This window comes from Poecilia formosa, unplaced genomic scaffold (assembly GCF_000485575.1).
Source record: "Poecilia formosa unplaced genomic scaffold, Poecilia_formosa-5.1.2 Scaffold7, whole genome shotgun sequence".
Classification (NCBI taxonomy): Eukaryota; Metazoa; Chordata; class Actinopteri; order Cyprinodontiformes; family Poeciliidae; genus Poecilia; species Poecilia formosa.
In genome coordinates, this window is record NW_006799946.1 from 4,665,698 (window position 1) to 4,682,564 (window position 16,867).

The following is a 16,867-nucleotide window of genomic DNA, read 5'->3' on the forward strand; positions in this document are numbered from 1 at the left end:
TAAACTTATGTAACGATCCTGATTTGACCTACACAATCAGAATGATGTCTGCTGACTTGACAATTGTCCAGAAGACACATAGAGGGTGAGACAAAATAAAATAAAATAAAAAAGTGGTAGCTAAAGACGTTCATAGAGTTCAAAAATAATAATGGAAAGTCATGTATGGGGAAAAAAGTTGCAGAAAAAATATGTAACAAGGAAACCACAGCCTTGAGAGAACTGTGCAACCCAAAGGCTATTCAAGAGTCAGGGGAGATTCACAAGGACTGGACTAAAGCTGGATTAAGAGCTTCAAGAGCCTCCACACACACAAAGAAGTCATGATTATTTTACTTCAGTTCATAAAAATACTGTCTATTTTTTTGGTAACACTTTATTTGGCGGGGTGTGCATAAGACTGACATGACACTGTCATAAACATGAATAACATCTGTCATGATGATGAAAGAGTTTTCATGAATGTCTGTAACTGTTGTCATGAAGTGTCATTTGGTAAATAATGACACTTTTAATGCAAACTTGCATTAAAATTTGCATTAAAAGTGTCAACTTTGCATTATTTGGTAAAAAATGGCACTTTTCATGTAAAGTTGCATTAAAACTTGCATGAAAAGTCCATTAAAATTGTCACCTTTGCATTAAAAGTGTCATCATTTAATGAATGACACTTCACGACAACAGTCGTAAACATTCATGAAAACTCCCCCAGCTTCATAACAGGTGTTATGCCATGTTTATGACAGTGTCATGTCAGTCTTATGCAGACCCCGTCAAATAAAGTGTTACCATTTTTTTTAACCATTGGGTGTTACTTAATAATTACTCTAAGACCAGATCCTGATAATTAAACTGACCCAGATTAAAGTCAGTGTTTATTTTGGTGGAAGCAGATTGTTTTAATGTTTTACATTAAATCTCCATCTGGTGGAAAGCATCTGTAATGAATGTTATGAAATAACATTTAAAAACAATCCTGCTAATTCACACCTTTTGGGATTAGGAATATGGCACATAAATAACATTGCAAAGCTAAATTTAAACGAATTTTGATTTTGAGCATATCCCTTTTATTTACATACAAACAACCTAACATTAAGAGCTAAATTTACATTTTTGAAGCACTGTCTTTCGAAAATTCCACCGTGAGGCTGAAGCCATTCACGCAGCCGCGACTCGACTCCCAACAGCACTGCTACCCCGAAGTCCGGCACCAAACAGCTGCCGTTTCAGTTCCTCCTCATTCTAACTAGAAGTAAATCTGCAAGGCAAAAGTCCAGTGGTGTTTCTGTGAAGATCTATGAGGCTTCCTCCCCTTTAGGCGTTGCCTCGGCGCCGCCATCCGGGCTCTGCTGTTTGATGTACTGCTGCAGCAGGGCGGAGAGATGAGCCGGGTGGTGCTGCAGCATGAAGGCTGTGCGGGACGTCAGCATAGTCAGCCCGCTGACCAGCTCGCCCTGGACGACGGTCAGCGATGGCAGTTTGGAGTATCTGACCACGCCCTGTGCACTCAGCAGTGTGTTGTCTATGCAGGCGCCTGCGGAGAGATGAGAAGATGATGTGGTTTAGAAGGGAGGCCGTGGTGCTGAAGTTGGTCTGCAACAAAATTCAGGAATTCGACAAAAATGCCGTCGTTTGTAGTTAACGCTCCTCTAAGACCTACAGTGAGGGACTTGATTCACAAAAAAAAAGTCTATGAAATTTACTAACTTCCTCTTATTTCAGATTGATGATAATTGTGTTTCAAAGCTTAAATGCTGTGAAATAATCAGAAGTTATTTCTCATTTAGAACATCAATTTCAAATCCAAGCTTTAATTCCTAGTAGAAGCTTTGTGATGTGTTAATATTTCCACACGAAAAAAAAAATCTTCTCATAACAATGCCATCTATTTTGCAGATAGCATCATCTCCTTTTATGTTTATTTTGGAGTATCAGTGAAGACCTCTCAATTTACTTGAAGGCATATTAATCTTGATGAATGAAACACTTGACTTTGCAGAAAATAAAAACATTTTTTTATTCTCATTCTGGCATTCAGCAAACAGAAACCGTTTTGGTGACTGGTCTAAATGTGTATTTTAATAACATTTAATGTAAATATGTAATTTCAATTGTTGTCCCCATACAAACTAAACATTTTTGAAGATAATACAATTTCAAAAGACAGAAAGCCCTTTTTGGAAGTGGCCATTTCTCCTACTTCTACTTTCTTGTCAGGATATATCCTATCGTGGATGTCCATCGCAACATACAGCAAAGCAGTTCTCTGGAAGCACTTATAAAAAAAACATACCTAAGAGTGTCATCTGTGGGCTGACCCTGAGAGCAGACAACATCTCTTTCACCTTCGGCTCTTTGCTCACGAAGAGAACGGTGGGGCCGATGAACAGAGGAGCCATGTTGCTATAAACTGAGTTACTCAGGAACGACAGCATTACCTGGGGGAAAAAAAAACAAAAACAGAAAAGCTGAAAAAAGTCAAAACATTCAGACTGGTAAATGTGAATCACATTTTCCTGAAAGAAACATATTTACAGTTTTCTTTCTGTGGTATGAATGCTACTTTTGCTTCATTTTTCTCCAAACGTCTGTACAAAAGTGCAAAAGTGTGCTGCAAGTTCTTTGATACAGTCAGTATCAAAACTGCTAAAACTATCCACTTTAAACATCACAGCGAGATGTTAAACTCCTTAACGCTGTTTTAATCAATACACAGTATCAAAGCGAATCTATGACGTACCAGTCACGGTGACTAAGAGGAATCCTAGTTACCTGGTTGGGGAAAAACTTAATTTTGATGTCGTGTTTGCCAAGTCTGTGTCTGAGCATCAGCATGTCATCAACTCCGCAGGGGTTTGTCTGGACCACACCGATCATTTTGCACTCCTCAAACACTTCCTCCAACTTCTTCTTCAGGAGTAAAATAAACTCATTATCCTGCAGGAAACAAAGATAAGAAATTTAGCAGAGGAAACTGCAAAAGTTTGGGTCGTAAAAAAGGAATAAATTCAGAGATTTTACCCATCAGTCGGTCAGAGACAAGAATTAGACAACTATCCTTTACTTTTGCTGAAATACAGAAAATCTGCAGTATTATCTACTGAAAGTCTGCAAAGCTAAAACTCCCTCATCTTTATATTAGACACATATTAAATGTGTCTAATATAAACTGTAGCATAGTACCACATGTACAAACAACATCCTCTTTAATGTCGCAGGTAATTCTAGATAGAAATTCAGTGAACAGAAAAAATTATTCCATCCAGGTCTTAAAGTAGATTGGCATACTGTTATAAAGAATATTCTCCAACATGCCTAATGACAGTTTAGAAATAAACTTCTCCAATTTCATTAAAACCAAGTGTCGTTGTTGCATCAATTCAGCTGCAGCTGCCGTCGGGGTCTCACCTCCTGGACGTGCTTTTTTTCGGACGTATAAACCCCCGGGGGAATGGTCCTAGCTGGGGGAATGTACCGTGTGACAGCAATGAGCTTCTGTTTGAGAAAATGAAGGGGTTTTTTGTGACGGGTCACAGCCTTGGACCCGTGCCGGACGCTCTGAATCAGAGGCAGCCACCCTGAAAGCCACGGAGCTGGTTAGAAGACTGCCACAACACCGGAGATGCAAAGTTAGCATCGGCTAGCCACGCTGCAAATCTGCCACCGTTTAACTAAAAGGTGGCAGACACTAATAACAACAGACACTTAGATTCGCAGTAAAAATACATTTCTAACACTTAATGGGTTAAGTCTGTTTTTTTTAAAAGCAATTTAAGGTGTTTTTACCCTGGTTTCGTTGTAACTTCAAACACAAGGTCGCCGACATCTTTAACAGGAAATACGTCATTTAGAATGCGACAGAGGAAGAACTGTTGCGTTCAATTACACGTCAGTAAAAATAAAATCTTCACTATTATAGCTCTGACTCGAGCTAGAACTAGTTAAATCTCAACACGGACCATAAACATTTATAATTGTGACTAATAATGACCCAAACTAAATTCGAAACATAATTTTTATATTTCGAATAAAAACATAAAAAGAAATTCAGAAGAAATTTTGCAGAATTTCTTCTGAAACTGGCAGCTTTTCATAAGCGAATTCTATTTACATTCTTTTGATGTTTATAAATATTAGCTTGCAAAAGTGTTTAATAAAAAATTAAAATAATTTAATAATTTATTTTCTTAAGTGTTTCGAGTATTAAAATGAAAAGTGAATAATTTTTTTTTCAAACAAAAAGGCATACAGTGACTTTTTAGCATTACTTTAATGAATGAGTTGCAGAGTTGTGTTAGAAAAGAGTAAAGGTTTTAGACTAAAGTAGGCAAAATGTGTTTCCCGTCCTTCCTGAAAAAGATCACTTTGCTCACCTTCTTTGAAAAAGGTGAGCAATTTATCCTTTTAATTCTATTTTTTCTTTTCAAACCATTAATCAACCCCCATTTCTATATCTCAATTATTCTACGTTTCTTTTGTGTCAGTAGATGTATTCATGTCAATACAGTAAAAAATATATATATATTTTGCCAAATACAGAACAGGCCATGGCAAACAAGAAAACCCATGTCATTTGAACGCCTCACAACGTATTGACGTGTTTTTTTTTCCTTCGGTTTACTTTATGCATTTAAACCACATTTTATTTATGTCCTACCTAAATTAGGACTGAAGACATTTTTTTATATATATATCCACATTATTTTACAAAAAATAATGTAAAATGATGTGCAGAAAAACTGCACGTTTGCATAATCCCTTACGTAAAGGTTACGTCAGAGTAGTTTTGACAAGCATGAGGCGCATACTCAGTGTGAGTTTATTGAGACATTTTAGCCCGTTTGGTAGAAATTACCCTTCTCGTACTAGCCTGTCTGTTGGGGCGCGGGGCGCTTTTGCACTAAATTTTTGCAGTAAAACGACAAGTGACGGCAACACCATGGATCTGAGCAATATGAGGAAGAAATATAGAGGGGATGAAGAGGTGAGCAGCATTCTAAGCAGAAACATTATGTATTGTGTTGAGCAAATCAAGGCAGAAGTCACAGTCTGGAGGTGCAAGGTCACAAAGCAACTACTTTGCATCGTGCTAAATTTGTAGTGAGAAAACTGGAAACAAGTACACCTGCAAGGATTGTATGTCTCAATTCGTAAAGCTCCCTCGATGCTTTAGACTTTGACCTATGCCCAGTGCCATCTACTGTTTAATGAAAAAGCAGATCCCAAATGGGTCAGCCATAAGAGCAGTGACTCTTTTGGTCGACTCTAAACAGTGAAAATGACTCATTTGATTTGCATGATGCACATATTGTTAAAACAAATGTTGATCCTGCACACATAAGGTTGGTTCAACTGTGAACAAATGAAAGATTCTTGCAAAGCATACATAACATTGTTCCACATTCATCTAACTTGACATGTTCCTACCAGTGGAACCAGTGGTGTTTAAGTACCTACATATCATCCATCACTAGTGTTTTTTCAGGTGTCTTTTGTTTTTTTAAGTCTTTCAGGAGAGCAAGACTTAAACGGATAACAGGAAGTCAAAATGCTGCGCAACAAAATTGATGTGTTTTTTTTTTTTCTTTATTACTGTTAAACCTGTCTTTCACAGATTTGCTGGATTTGAGAGTGTTTTGGAGATCTTACCATTTAGGTCCACATTCTCTTACATTCAGGGACTGTCAACATTGCAAAAGACATCTTAGACCTTCGGCTCTAAAATAATTTGGCCTTTGCTTTAACAGTAAGAGACCAGTGTCTGTAAAGCACATTGGAGCGTAATATAAATCAGTGGTTTTCAGTCCTCAGGACCTAGTGACCTTCATGTTTTAAATTTTTCTCTGCTCCAGCACATCAGAATCGAATGAGTCCGTTGCCTCATCAAAATAAGTGCTGCAGAAGCACACCCATTTATCTAGATAAGGCGTGTGGAAGCTCAAAAACACCTAAAACATGCAGGACAATGTGATCTGGGGACCAGGATTGAAAACCATTGATATAAATAGTCATACCACTCATGACAGGAAGGTAATCAGACACTATATACTGATTGGTCCATCTGTAATAAGAACATATCTGTTTTCTTTCTAAAATTGCTTCCACTTTACACTGTTTTTGTGAAAGAGGGGCTTCCTTTGAATCGAGGTTTACAAATATTCAAAAAAATAATGGCAATATAGTTCAAAATTTTAACTGTCTTTAATATCTTATATTGCCAAATGACTACCTTTGTACTTTTTCTGACTTCAACTCTGAAGGCCTCTGGTACTACTAATGGCTGAGCTTGAGCCAGCTTCACTCAGTAACAAGGTCCACAACACAGTCTGTTGTCTGCATAACCTAGAGCTTACATATGGTTCCTTCGCTGGCTGCGAAAAGAATTGGATTTTTGAATTTCTCACTTGTCTGATCACAAGTCAGGCCTGATCAAACTAGAAATTCTTCATGACCCGATTTCTCTCTGTGTGTGACATTTTCTAAAATGTGCTTCCTTGTTTGTTTGTTTTTTGGAGGGAGGTTTTGAGCTGCCTAAATGAGTTATTTTTTATGCAGTGCTTTGAGGAGAGTCAACTTGGATCTTTGGATCCCATCAAGCAGTTTGGAAACTGGTTTGATGAAGCAACAAAGTGCCCTGAAGTTGGAGAGCCCAATGCTATGTGCATCGCCACAGCCTCCAAGTAGGCAACCCTACCGTCTCCCAGCGACTTTAAAACTTTAAAGACTAATACCTTCTGTAATTGTGTCTCATCGCCTCTGTGTGACCAGGGATGGACGTCCATCTGCGCGTATGGTCCTCCTGAAAGGTTACAGCCACGAAGGTTTCCGCTTCTTCACAAACTACGAGAGCAGAAAGGGCAACGAGTTGGTATGCAGCTGTGTTGTTAATCCTTATAAAGCCAAAAATTGAATAAAACTCAACTCGCCCCAAAATTATTTTCTCTTCTGTAAACTCATGATGTTTTCTTGCTGAGCAGTTTGCTAACGTGCTAATCTAATGTTAGCATGCTTTTTTCGGTTTTGATTTGGCCCATTATAAATTTGGTTTTTCACATAATTCAGTCTGTCATATGAAGACAAAACTTTCAGAAAAAACATCTTTTCTTGCATCATGAATGCAGCATAATGTTTTAAATGCTGCACAGTTTAATAATAATGTTATAACTGCACTTTGAACATTATTGAACTTTCTTTTCACAGTAGAAATGGTAGAAATAGATGAATTAGAAATTTGCATTTCAAATTAATCTATTCAGTGATTTGAATTTCTTAAGTGATTTTTTTTTGTAGACTTTAGTATAACATTCAAATAAATTAGGTAATTTGAACTAATAATTATTTTTTCATAGGGTTTTTTATTTCACTTCATTTAATGTTGATTTAAGATGCATATTTTCTGGTTCCGACTGACTTTTCGTTGGCAGGAGAGCAATCCATACGCATGCCTGGTTTTTTACTGGGAACCACTTCACAGGCAGGTAAGAGGCACTCTAAAATAACTCTCTCACATATTCTGCTTCCCAGTTTTCCCAGCCACTGATGGTCAGTTTATTGTCATTTTAATTCAAAGATTCGTATTGAGGGCTCAGTGGAGAGGATCCCCTACCAGAACTCCTGTGATTATTTCCACTCACGGCCGAAGGGCAGTCAGATCGGGGCCGTCGTGAGCCGACAGAGTACACCGGTCCCTAACAGAGACGTGAGCGATGAGAGAGCCGCTCTGTGTTTTAGCTCATGCATGTATGTAAAACATTTGTAGGCTGATCTTGAGTATTTTTTCAGTATTTGAGGCAGAAAAATGCTGAACTGGAGGAGAAGTACAAGGACACAGATGTGCCAATGCCAGACTACTGGTGAGAATATTTTTTTTTTTAATGACTATTTCCAAATAATGAAAATAATTAACAAAGTGAATTATCTAAATGCACCAATTAATCAGTGGACTAATCAGTGTTGCTCAAAAATGTCCTTTTGAGCAACTGTTGAAAACAGGTTGAAAACTGAAAAGTTAGAATTAACCAACAGCATGTACTTTGGTACAACCTGCAGCATACTTACTCTCCTTAACGTGTTTATAGACTTTTGTAGAAAGGAAATGCACATTGGCAAGTCAGGCCATAAAAAGCTTTACTGGTTATTTATTTACAAGGAAAAAAAAAACTTCATTTTCGTTTTTATTCCACCAGTTCCATTCAATAAACCTAAATAAGGAACATGTTATCCGGATTAAATGAAAAGGTAACTTGGAAGACTATCAACTAAGACGCTTTCGACTGCGTGGAAGGAAAGCTTCATCAGATTCCTTATTCTCATTATACAAAAAACTAAAATGAAATTATGCTATGTTTCAATTAGCACAATAAAAACTGATAAAAGTGGTTCTACAAAATATTATCTTCCTTCCATTTCAGCACTATGTGCTGTTTTGTGTAGGTCTATCAAAAAGATACTGACGTCTGTGGTTGTAATGTGGCAAAATGTGGAAAAACTTCAAAGGGCGCAAATCTGTTTGCAAGGTGCTATTCATAAAAAGTAACTTTGCAAAAGTCCCCGTTTGAACCGCCCGCAAGAAGCGTATCAGCATGATCTTTGCGGTGTTTCCCCATCACACTCCAACTGCGCCCTGTGATCTTTCAGGGGCGGCTACATGGTCAAGCCTCACGCGATTGAGTTCTGGCAGGGTCAGACCAACAGACTCCACGACCGCATCGTTTTCACCAAGGTGAAGGACGGAGAGAAACGGGGGGAGTTCCAGCACGAAGCCGAGGGAGGCTGGGTGTACCAGCGACTCTCTCCGTAAGAGCCCGCCTCCACAGACGCTCCGTCCAGAACACCATGAACTTAAAAAGTAGCCAACGTCTGAGGGTACTGGTGGGAAACCATTTGATGTTTGTTAAATCTGTGTCGACCGTGCCCGTAAGACTCTTTGACTCGAACCATCTGAACCTGCAACGCGAAACCTCATGTTTTCTTTTGGCTTTAAAAAGAAACGAGGAAAGTTTGCCTCCTCAGGCACAAATGAGTCGCAGCTGGTTGCTTCCTCAAACTTCAGTGTCTTCACTTCTTAAAAAGAGCACAGTTGTCTTTCGAGTTCAAATTCAGCTTTCGGGCTTTTGCTAAAGTATTCACACCCCTCCTGTCTTCAACATTGTCTCCTGTTAAACGTTTGGTGGAATTATTTAGGCTTTTATGCGATAGGGAAACCCAACGAAGTGCATATCGTGAGGTAAATGTTTACAGGTAAAGATTTTAGAAATGTTTTGTGCGTATCTTTTCGGTCCCGGTTGAAGATAACCATAGCAACCATCATTTTTTTCAGAGATGGTTTAATTTTGGCCTTATTGGAGCAGATCATCTTCATGTTTCTCTGACCCAAACAGCTGTGCGAGATGAGATAAATTTTGCTCTGGATGTTTTATTTAGGGCGGAGGGAGTAAATACAAATGCATGCCATCTTTTTAGACTTCAATTTGAAAAATAATATATATACATATATAAAAAGGATGTTTTACGTCCCATTTCACAATTACTTGGGTAGGTTGTGTGTTGTCCATCCCATTAAATCCCAAATAAAATACAGTGAAGTTTGTGGATATAATGTGACAAAATATGAAGAAGTTGAAGTGGTGTGAATACTTTTTCCAGGTTCTGTAGCTAATGTCATGATTTCTGTCTAGAATAATATTTTGTAGTGACGGAGAGAAAACTGTTTGAAGTAGATTTCTGATTTCAGTTTTATGTTTTCTTGAAAAGATAATTTCTAAAATGGGAGTTTGCAACGGTTTTCCAGATCCATAATCATGTTGTTTTTTTAGATACATGATCAAACATGTAATAATGCCGTTAAAAAGCCTACAAACAGACATGACTAAAAAAATGTGACCTGTCTTTAAAATAAAACAGCGTTCACATTCGGTCTATTAAAGTGAGGGATAAAGTAATTGTTGCAGATTATATTTGCCTTTTAATGTTGAGATTAAAAGTGCCAATGCTGTCAGCTATTGTCTCAGCTATTACGTTATTGTGTGTCTTGTACTACTTGAAAGCCATTCATTGTTAAATCTGAAACTGTAATAAAAGTTTAATTTTGAACAAAAGCCTGAGTGTGTTCGACCAGCAGGTGGCAGTAGAGTCATTATTAAAGGAAGAAAAAAAACAATACCCATACATCTGAGAAAAGATAAGAGCACAAAATGCTCAAATGTCCATTTAGATCCACATTTAGTTCATGAAGATGCTTTAGCAGAGCTGCATTATTAAATGGAGAGCAGCAGTCAAGAGCTGAGTGTGAGTTACTAGTGTCTGCTTACCATGGCCAGGTCAACGAAACCTACCAGCAACTGCTGAGGGGGAAACAGCAAGCTGCTTTATAACATGACACAGAGATCTCACCAAGATCAGCTTGCTAACAGCAGCAGCCATCAGAGTGTTTCCTCCTGAGTATATTAATGATCTTGCATCCAGAAAGGCACCTTTTGCATAGGAAGGACACAATGAAATTGTTTTACTTTAATAAACATTGACATAATGAAATTATTTCAGCAAAAAGTATCTCTACCAGAAAGCTGGTAGCTGGTATGTTTCTTTAGCTTTTCACATGTTTGTTGATTTGTAAAACTGCGCCTGAAAAAGTTTCTTACGGTGGTATTAATTTCATCGATTAAATCAACACTCTGAGCCAGTTAACCGTTGGATCTTAAAGCTCTTATTTTGTAAGTTTCTGTTGCTAGCAATGAAAACTTGCTAATGTCAATTTGTATATTTTGAAAGTGGATTATGTAGAGACTGAAAAGGTTTTAAACTATTACTTTTTTAACTTCCTGCAGTAGGTTGCTGTGCTACTTGACTAATGGTAGCAAGTGTGCAAACAAAACAAATGGAGATTATTTTTTAGATTAGCTCTATTCTATTTATTGTCCCACTGTGGTTGGGGAAAATAAATCAATTAAGAGGAACAAACAATCACAACTGTTGTTTTATATTGCAATATGTTTTGAAGTTTCATTAGTATGTAGCTGTGGTAGTTTGCCAGATCTAGCTAGCACTTAAACAGGAAAATTGTGGTGGTCAGCATTGAGCCACGAAGTTTAATCTGTGTCTTATTTGGCACACGTTAAACTGGAGTCTGCCTACAATCAGTGGATTATTTTCTATAATTTACCAACAGAGAAATAATCAAGACAATGAGTCTGAAGTCTAGATTTTACTCAACCACTGAAAGCCCAGTTGACACATAATGACATTGTCCTATCTATAACAATTCACTAGAATAAGACCTCACTGTCTTTTGATCCCTAACCAAATTCTCATTCTGCCACAGATCATCTAATGTCCTCTGAGAAACTTAAAAGCATAAAAACATTTAAACATTTAAAAGCATAAAAACATTTCCAATCAATCTTGAGTTAATTTTTCATTTTACCTCATGCTGTCACTTAAACAGGAGCACTTTTGGTTCCAGCTGTAATATTTTAATTTCTATCCTCCTCTGATAAAGAAAGCAATACTAAATGAGTAGTAATAATAGTCTCTACTTAAAAATGGTCCATTTGATGCAGCTGGTATCTTTCTGCATCATTCACACTGTCAACACAAATGACAAGCAGAGACTTAAATTCAGCTGCTTTGTATTTGTCTACCTTCTTTTTTAGTAAAAATCAAATACATTTTTAAAATAGGACTCGTTGCATTTTTAAAACCATTTACTTTTCTAACTTCTCGTAGCACCTGGCTGTGCTATGAAAAGCATTCATGGTGTATGTGGAACTCTTCTCAGGTCAAAGGCACAAAATGGAGGTTTAGTGCACATCTGTCTAATAATCTCTTCAATTTTCTGATTCAGAAAAATAAGGAAAAAAACATTTTAGTGTCATTTTCTCTGAAACAGTATTATAAATTATACAACTTGTTTAATTATTCAGCTTGTCCCTTATAAGAAAATGTGGCTGTTGTTTTCTATTACCAATAAATACCAATGCAAATAACTTTTTCTAGTGCTTTGTCAGTGTATGTGAAATAAAATTTGATTAAAAAAAATGTTGAAACAATTTATTTTAAGTTATAATTTAATGTTACCCCCAAAAATCTTTACAACAGTCATTTACAAAATTTATAAACTTGCATTTGATTAATAAAAAACATTCTAAACAATTATTTTTCCAGCACAGTAAAAATGGATAAAAAGCCCTTCACAAGTTGATAAATCATTTTCTCAGAGTTTTTATTACTTATTTTAGATATTTACCTAGAAAACAATAGTTAATACCAGGTAAATACCTTCTGGGGCTACTGTGAACATTTAATCATTTTTCTGACATTCCGTATTTTAATCAAGTTTTGCATGTTTTTTCATTAAATTCAAGCAAATGGACTGTATCTTTTGATAAAAGGTCCTTTTTAAATCATTAAAATACATCATTGTTACACAAGACGAAGGAGATTAAGCTTAAGCTACTTCATTTCAGCTCTTACTTTAAAAAAACACACCAGTGCAAACATAAAAAAAAAATGCTTAAGAACATTTGGACATTTGTTTTTAGAATTCAACATTTACAATAATGAGAGAAATGTTTCCAGAACCGGTCCATGATTCAGTTTGTGAATAAATTAACGTCGATTTCAAGATACCGCCTGTTTGTTTTAGTTACTGTTGCCACTTGGATGCGGTACGGTGTGGCAGTAGCCCTTTGTCTGAGTGATTTATGACACCTTTATGATCATGTAGATGCAGTTTGCTATTTGTCCGCCTTGTTTTTATGATTTTCACTACTGAGGTTGTGCTCTGCGAACAGACTAGGGTTTTCTGCCAGCGTGGATCGGACTTTCTTCTTTTCTTTGAAGCGACCGGAGTGGGACACTTTGACGTGACGGCCTTTGGTGGCAGATTTATCCACAATCTTCTCCAGCCTCGCGTTGAACTGGCTGTCCATATTGTCTGAAGAGATGCCTGCTTGGTCTTTGTTCTCATTGTTGCATCCGTGCTCTGCTGGGATTTCATACAAAACCTTAGGTTCAGATTTCTTCTTGCGTGAGAAGGTCAGCTTCCACCAGCTTGAGTCAGCCATAGCACCACGGAGTCTGGAGGGATGGCCCTGCAAGAAGCACGACACACCGTTAAGACGGCCGTCAGCGTTCAGTTAAAGCTGCTTCTTTCTTTAACGCTGTTGTGACAGACAAAAGATAATGAAAGAGAATTATACCACTAGACATTTGACTTCATGTTTCTTTCTGGAAATTGAGTTAACATCATTTGTAATCACAGAAGTATTCAAAGTTGAAGATATTGAAACTTTTTACGGCCAGAATGAGTGAACAGATTCTAGTTTATCAGCCATTTTTGGAACAATACAGTAAACACAAACTGCTATGTGCAAAATGTCTAAAGCACCTGCAGATAAAGAAGTGGCAGTTCAATCCGTACATTAGTGGATTTAACTGCCAGCTACACCAAACATGCCACTGGCACTTTCGAAGTATACACTAGCTGGTCTTGCACATTTTATTGTTGAGGTGAAACATTTTTCATCAGATAAAAATAATAAAACAGATCACTAACAATCCCTTCTGAATCAATACCACATGACAGTTTCATACTGTTAATTTCCCAGCTTCCTATTGTTGGTGTTAACATATGTAAAAATAAAAAAAAGGAAGATGAGATGCTTTTAATTGTTTTATTTTTTTTTTCTTCTTTTTGTTTTCTGTAAATTTTCCATTAATGCTGCATGTCAGTGGCAAACCAGTACTTTCCTAACTATGCACAGCAGCAAATCGTGGTGTATCATTAACACTAACTTGTGTGTAAACAAGAAAAACGAGTGGTAAACTGTTTTTTGTTCTTTTCTCCTCTGGTACTTTAAAAATAATCGTAATCCCAAAATGTTTGACTCGGATCATTTAAAATGCAACAAATTGTAGCAGCTTGCTGCTGTTGTGCTAATGTTATCATGAGTAAATAGAAAAAGTGTAGCTGAGCTAGCTCTATTTTTTTTTTTTTCCTTTTTTTCCTCTATTAGGTTGCCAGATAATGTAGCATTCAAGTAAAAAAAAAAAGATTTGCTGGTTGGTCATGTTTGTCATTTTTGCTTAAATGTGTGTGTACAAGCAATAGACCAATAATAAGGACAATACAAACAAAAAGTATCTACATCATTGAAACTCTGGCCTCCACTTTCTGAACTATCGGCTTCTAATAAAAGTGGAGCCAGAAGAGTTTGACTATTTTACGCTGAATTGCTTAATACATTGAAGAATAGCTAGAAAATGGTTTAAAAAGACTTTAAACACCACTTCTGTTGCAGCTCTGTGTTTAATTGTTTTCCATGTCGATCAGTTCAAAAGTACAAATAACAATGTGCTCCCATTGTGTACACAGCGTTCTGCTCAACAGGCCCTTTCTTAGAAAGCTGACCATAGCTATTATTGCCCTCTTTCACCTGCTGCTCATCTCTTTGGTTGGAGTCGCGGCGATACCGGACACCTTGGCCTCAGCTGATAAATTAATGATTATCCGAACAGGATCCTCTGTTACTCCCGTGTGATCTGATACGAAAATGCTTCTCACTGATCAAGAAACAAGCTGCCAGTCTTTGACTTGCAGAGCAGGAACTTATGTAAGGACGTGCTGCTACTGTTGTAACATCACAATTGTCTGAATTAAGTGTCTTGTCGGTATACATGTATGGTTCTGTGATTTATCTTCATATGAATTTACTCTGTTTTTGCTTTTCCGTCACACTTGAATGGCTCAGGCTATAAAACACACTCTAATAACAAAGATAGCAGGAGTATAAATCCAAAATAAACAAGCTTCAAATGATTATTTCATTTTTCAAGGAGCAAAATTCAAACCAACCTGGTCTTGCATTAAAAACTAATCCATTGTTAAATCGTGGCTTAACAGCAATAAACCACTTTTTTTTTTTTTTTACGTTTAAATAATTTTCTCTGACCATACCCAGTTCTGATTGCTCTTAGACGTGTGGAACTAAGAAATCACTCATCTGGCATGAAAAACGCATGTGGAAAAAAAAAGTAGGCACACCAAGTGCGTTCTCAAGAAATTAAGGAAAAGATCTTTTTTAAATAAATGAATAAGTTACTGTTATCTGTTAGTCTGTAAAAGTGTAGAAAAGCCTTTTCCACAGGGCTAAGGCTTCATTAAACTAAAGTGAAAGATGTTTTCCACAAAATTACTTCAAGAGGGCATCAACAACTCATCCAGGAGGAGACAAAAGTCCCCAAAACAACTTGTAAAGTAGTGCAAATCTCACTTTGTTCTTCAATCCAACATGATTCCAGAATAAGTTAAAAGCCTGGGTAAAAATTAGGAAATCCCTTGTAAAAATAAGAATTTCTGTAAAAGTGAATGTTACACTGTCAAACATGATGGTGGCAGTGTGATGGTCAGGGACTGCTTTGCTGCTTCAGGATCACATAATGTGTTGATTCTACTCCAGTCACGAGATTGTGACACTAAAATCAAGTGCATTTGGGTTATACATTTAGACAATGACCTGAAGCACACCAGCAAGTCTATAAAAAGTAAAGCCTGTTTTTTTTCAGTGGTCTAGTCAAAGTCTGGACTTAAATCCAACTGAAACGGAGAGACCTGACCTTAAACACACCATTCATGCTTAAAACTCTTCAATGTAGTTTATTTAAGGCAAGGGTGAGTCAGAATTCCTCCACACTGATCACGATTGGAGTTCACTTGGGTCTTTTTCCCCCCCTAAATAGATTAAATTTTCTTTTGAAAATTGCTTTTTGTATTTGCTCACATTATCTTTGTTCTGTATGAGTTTTGTTTGATGATGTGAAAAATAGAAGATATCTTGGAGGGGGACAAACACTCGCCCACCGCACTGTAGATACACAGGAAACAATAACCTCCACAATCCACCATTGCCTGGTAACCAGACAGCTAAAATAAATAACTGTTCAACAAAAACAATCATTAACTGGGTAATCTGAGCGGATGGATCATAAACTGGTTTATGGAGCACTGTTTTGAAATGGCCCTGCCTATATAAAGCCTCGCACTGTTTGGTTGCTGTTTTCTTTTCACAAACTCCTGTCTTGAAGGTTTTCTTGAATAGTTGTTTTAATCAACCTTATGTATTAATTTCCTTATTGATTTTTAGGTAGGTTTATAGGATGCATCAAGAGTACTGAACAGTATGTCAGGTTGCCTATTACATCAAAAGAACCGTATGTTTTTGCAGAGCTTGTCTGACTCTGTGAAGAAGTAAGAATGGCTGAGCATTGCTTCATTTGCATTAAATCTGGAGGTGTGTGAATAACAAAGGAGTTTACTAAAGCTTTGCTGCAAAGCATCAAAAAAAGGTTAAAAAAGTAATAATAATAAAAAAGAAGTGATCCATGCTTCACGTTTTTGTGCCTGTCATATTTCCCTCATAACTCACAAAGGCACGAGTTGCATTTTTAAATTCAATGATTGGAGTTTGTTTAAAGGTGAAAAGTTTTAAGAAACCGAGTCACGTTCAGACAGTGATAGATTATTATTTACTTCCATTTTTACATAAAAAAAACAGTTCAGCAGTTTTTATATGAAAAATAGAAATCATCAAAGTTGGAAGAGTTCAAACCGAGGAATATCTTGGGCATATTTAAAATTTTAGTGAATAATTATATTTAGCAACTTCAACGACTTCAAACTTTTGGTTTGAAGTTGTTGATGTACATATATATATATCACTTTAATGAAGCTTTAGCCCTGTGGAAAAGGCTTTTCTACACTTTTACAGACAGACTAACAGATAACAGCAACTTATTCATTTATTCATTAATTTCTTGAGAACGCACTTGGTGTGTCGACTTTTTTTTTCACATGCGTTCTATATAT

The 16,867-nt window shown here is 36.8% G+C and overlaps 3 protein-coding genes across 3 annotated transcripts in view; 1 reads left to right on the forward strand and 2 right to left on the reverse strand.

Moving 5' to 3' along the window:
• Nucleotides 1–1,037: 1,037 nt before the first annotated feature.
• Nucleotides 1,038–3,887, reverse strand: mrpl10 (mitochondrial ribosomal protein L10). The gene is made up of 5 exons (XM_007572380.2): nucleotides 3,790–3,887; nucleotides 3,412–3,581; nucleotides 2,776–2,940; nucleotides 2,297–2,441; nucleotides 1,038–1,537 (listed from the first exon to the last, which is right to left on the reverse strand). Exons 1-5 carry the CDS (start codon nucleotides 3,848–3,850, stop codon nucleotides 1,299–1,301), a joined length of 780 nt encoding a protein of 259 aa, XP_007572442.1. The 5' UTR covers nucleotides 3,851–3,887; the 3' UTR covers nucleotides 1,038–1,298.
• An 884-nt stretch (nucleotides 3,888–4,771) lies between these two features.
• pnpo (pyridoxamine 5'-phosphate oxidase) lies at nucleotides 4,772–10,091 on the forward strand. Its single transcript, XM_007572393.2, has 7 exons — nucleotides 4,772–4,987; nucleotides 6,559–6,683; nucleotides 6,772–6,871; nucleotides 7,428–7,481; nucleotides 7,574–7,702; nucleotides 7,786–7,856; nucleotides 8,641–10,091. Exons 1-7 carry the CDS (start codon nucleotides 4,799–4,801, stop codon nucleotides 8,801–8,803), a joined length of 831 nt encoding a protein of 276 aa, XP_007572455.1. The 5' UTR covers nucleotides 4,772–4,798; the 3' UTR covers nucleotides 8,804–10,091.
• Nucleotides 10,092–12,035: 1,944 nt separating this feature from the next.
• prr15lb (proline rich 15 like b) overlaps nucleotides 12,036–16,867 on the reverse strand; it is a 7,588-nt gene continuing 2,756 nt past the window's right edge. The window contains exon 2 of the mRNA XM_007572405.2: nucleotides 12,036–13,094. Coding sequence (XP_007572467.1) covers nucleotides 12,738–13,067 — 330 coding nt within the window. The 5' untranslated portion in view covers nucleotides 13,068–13,094 and the 3' untranslated portion in view covers nucleotides 12,036–12,737. The remainder of the gene's footprint in view (nucleotides 13,095–16,867) is intronic.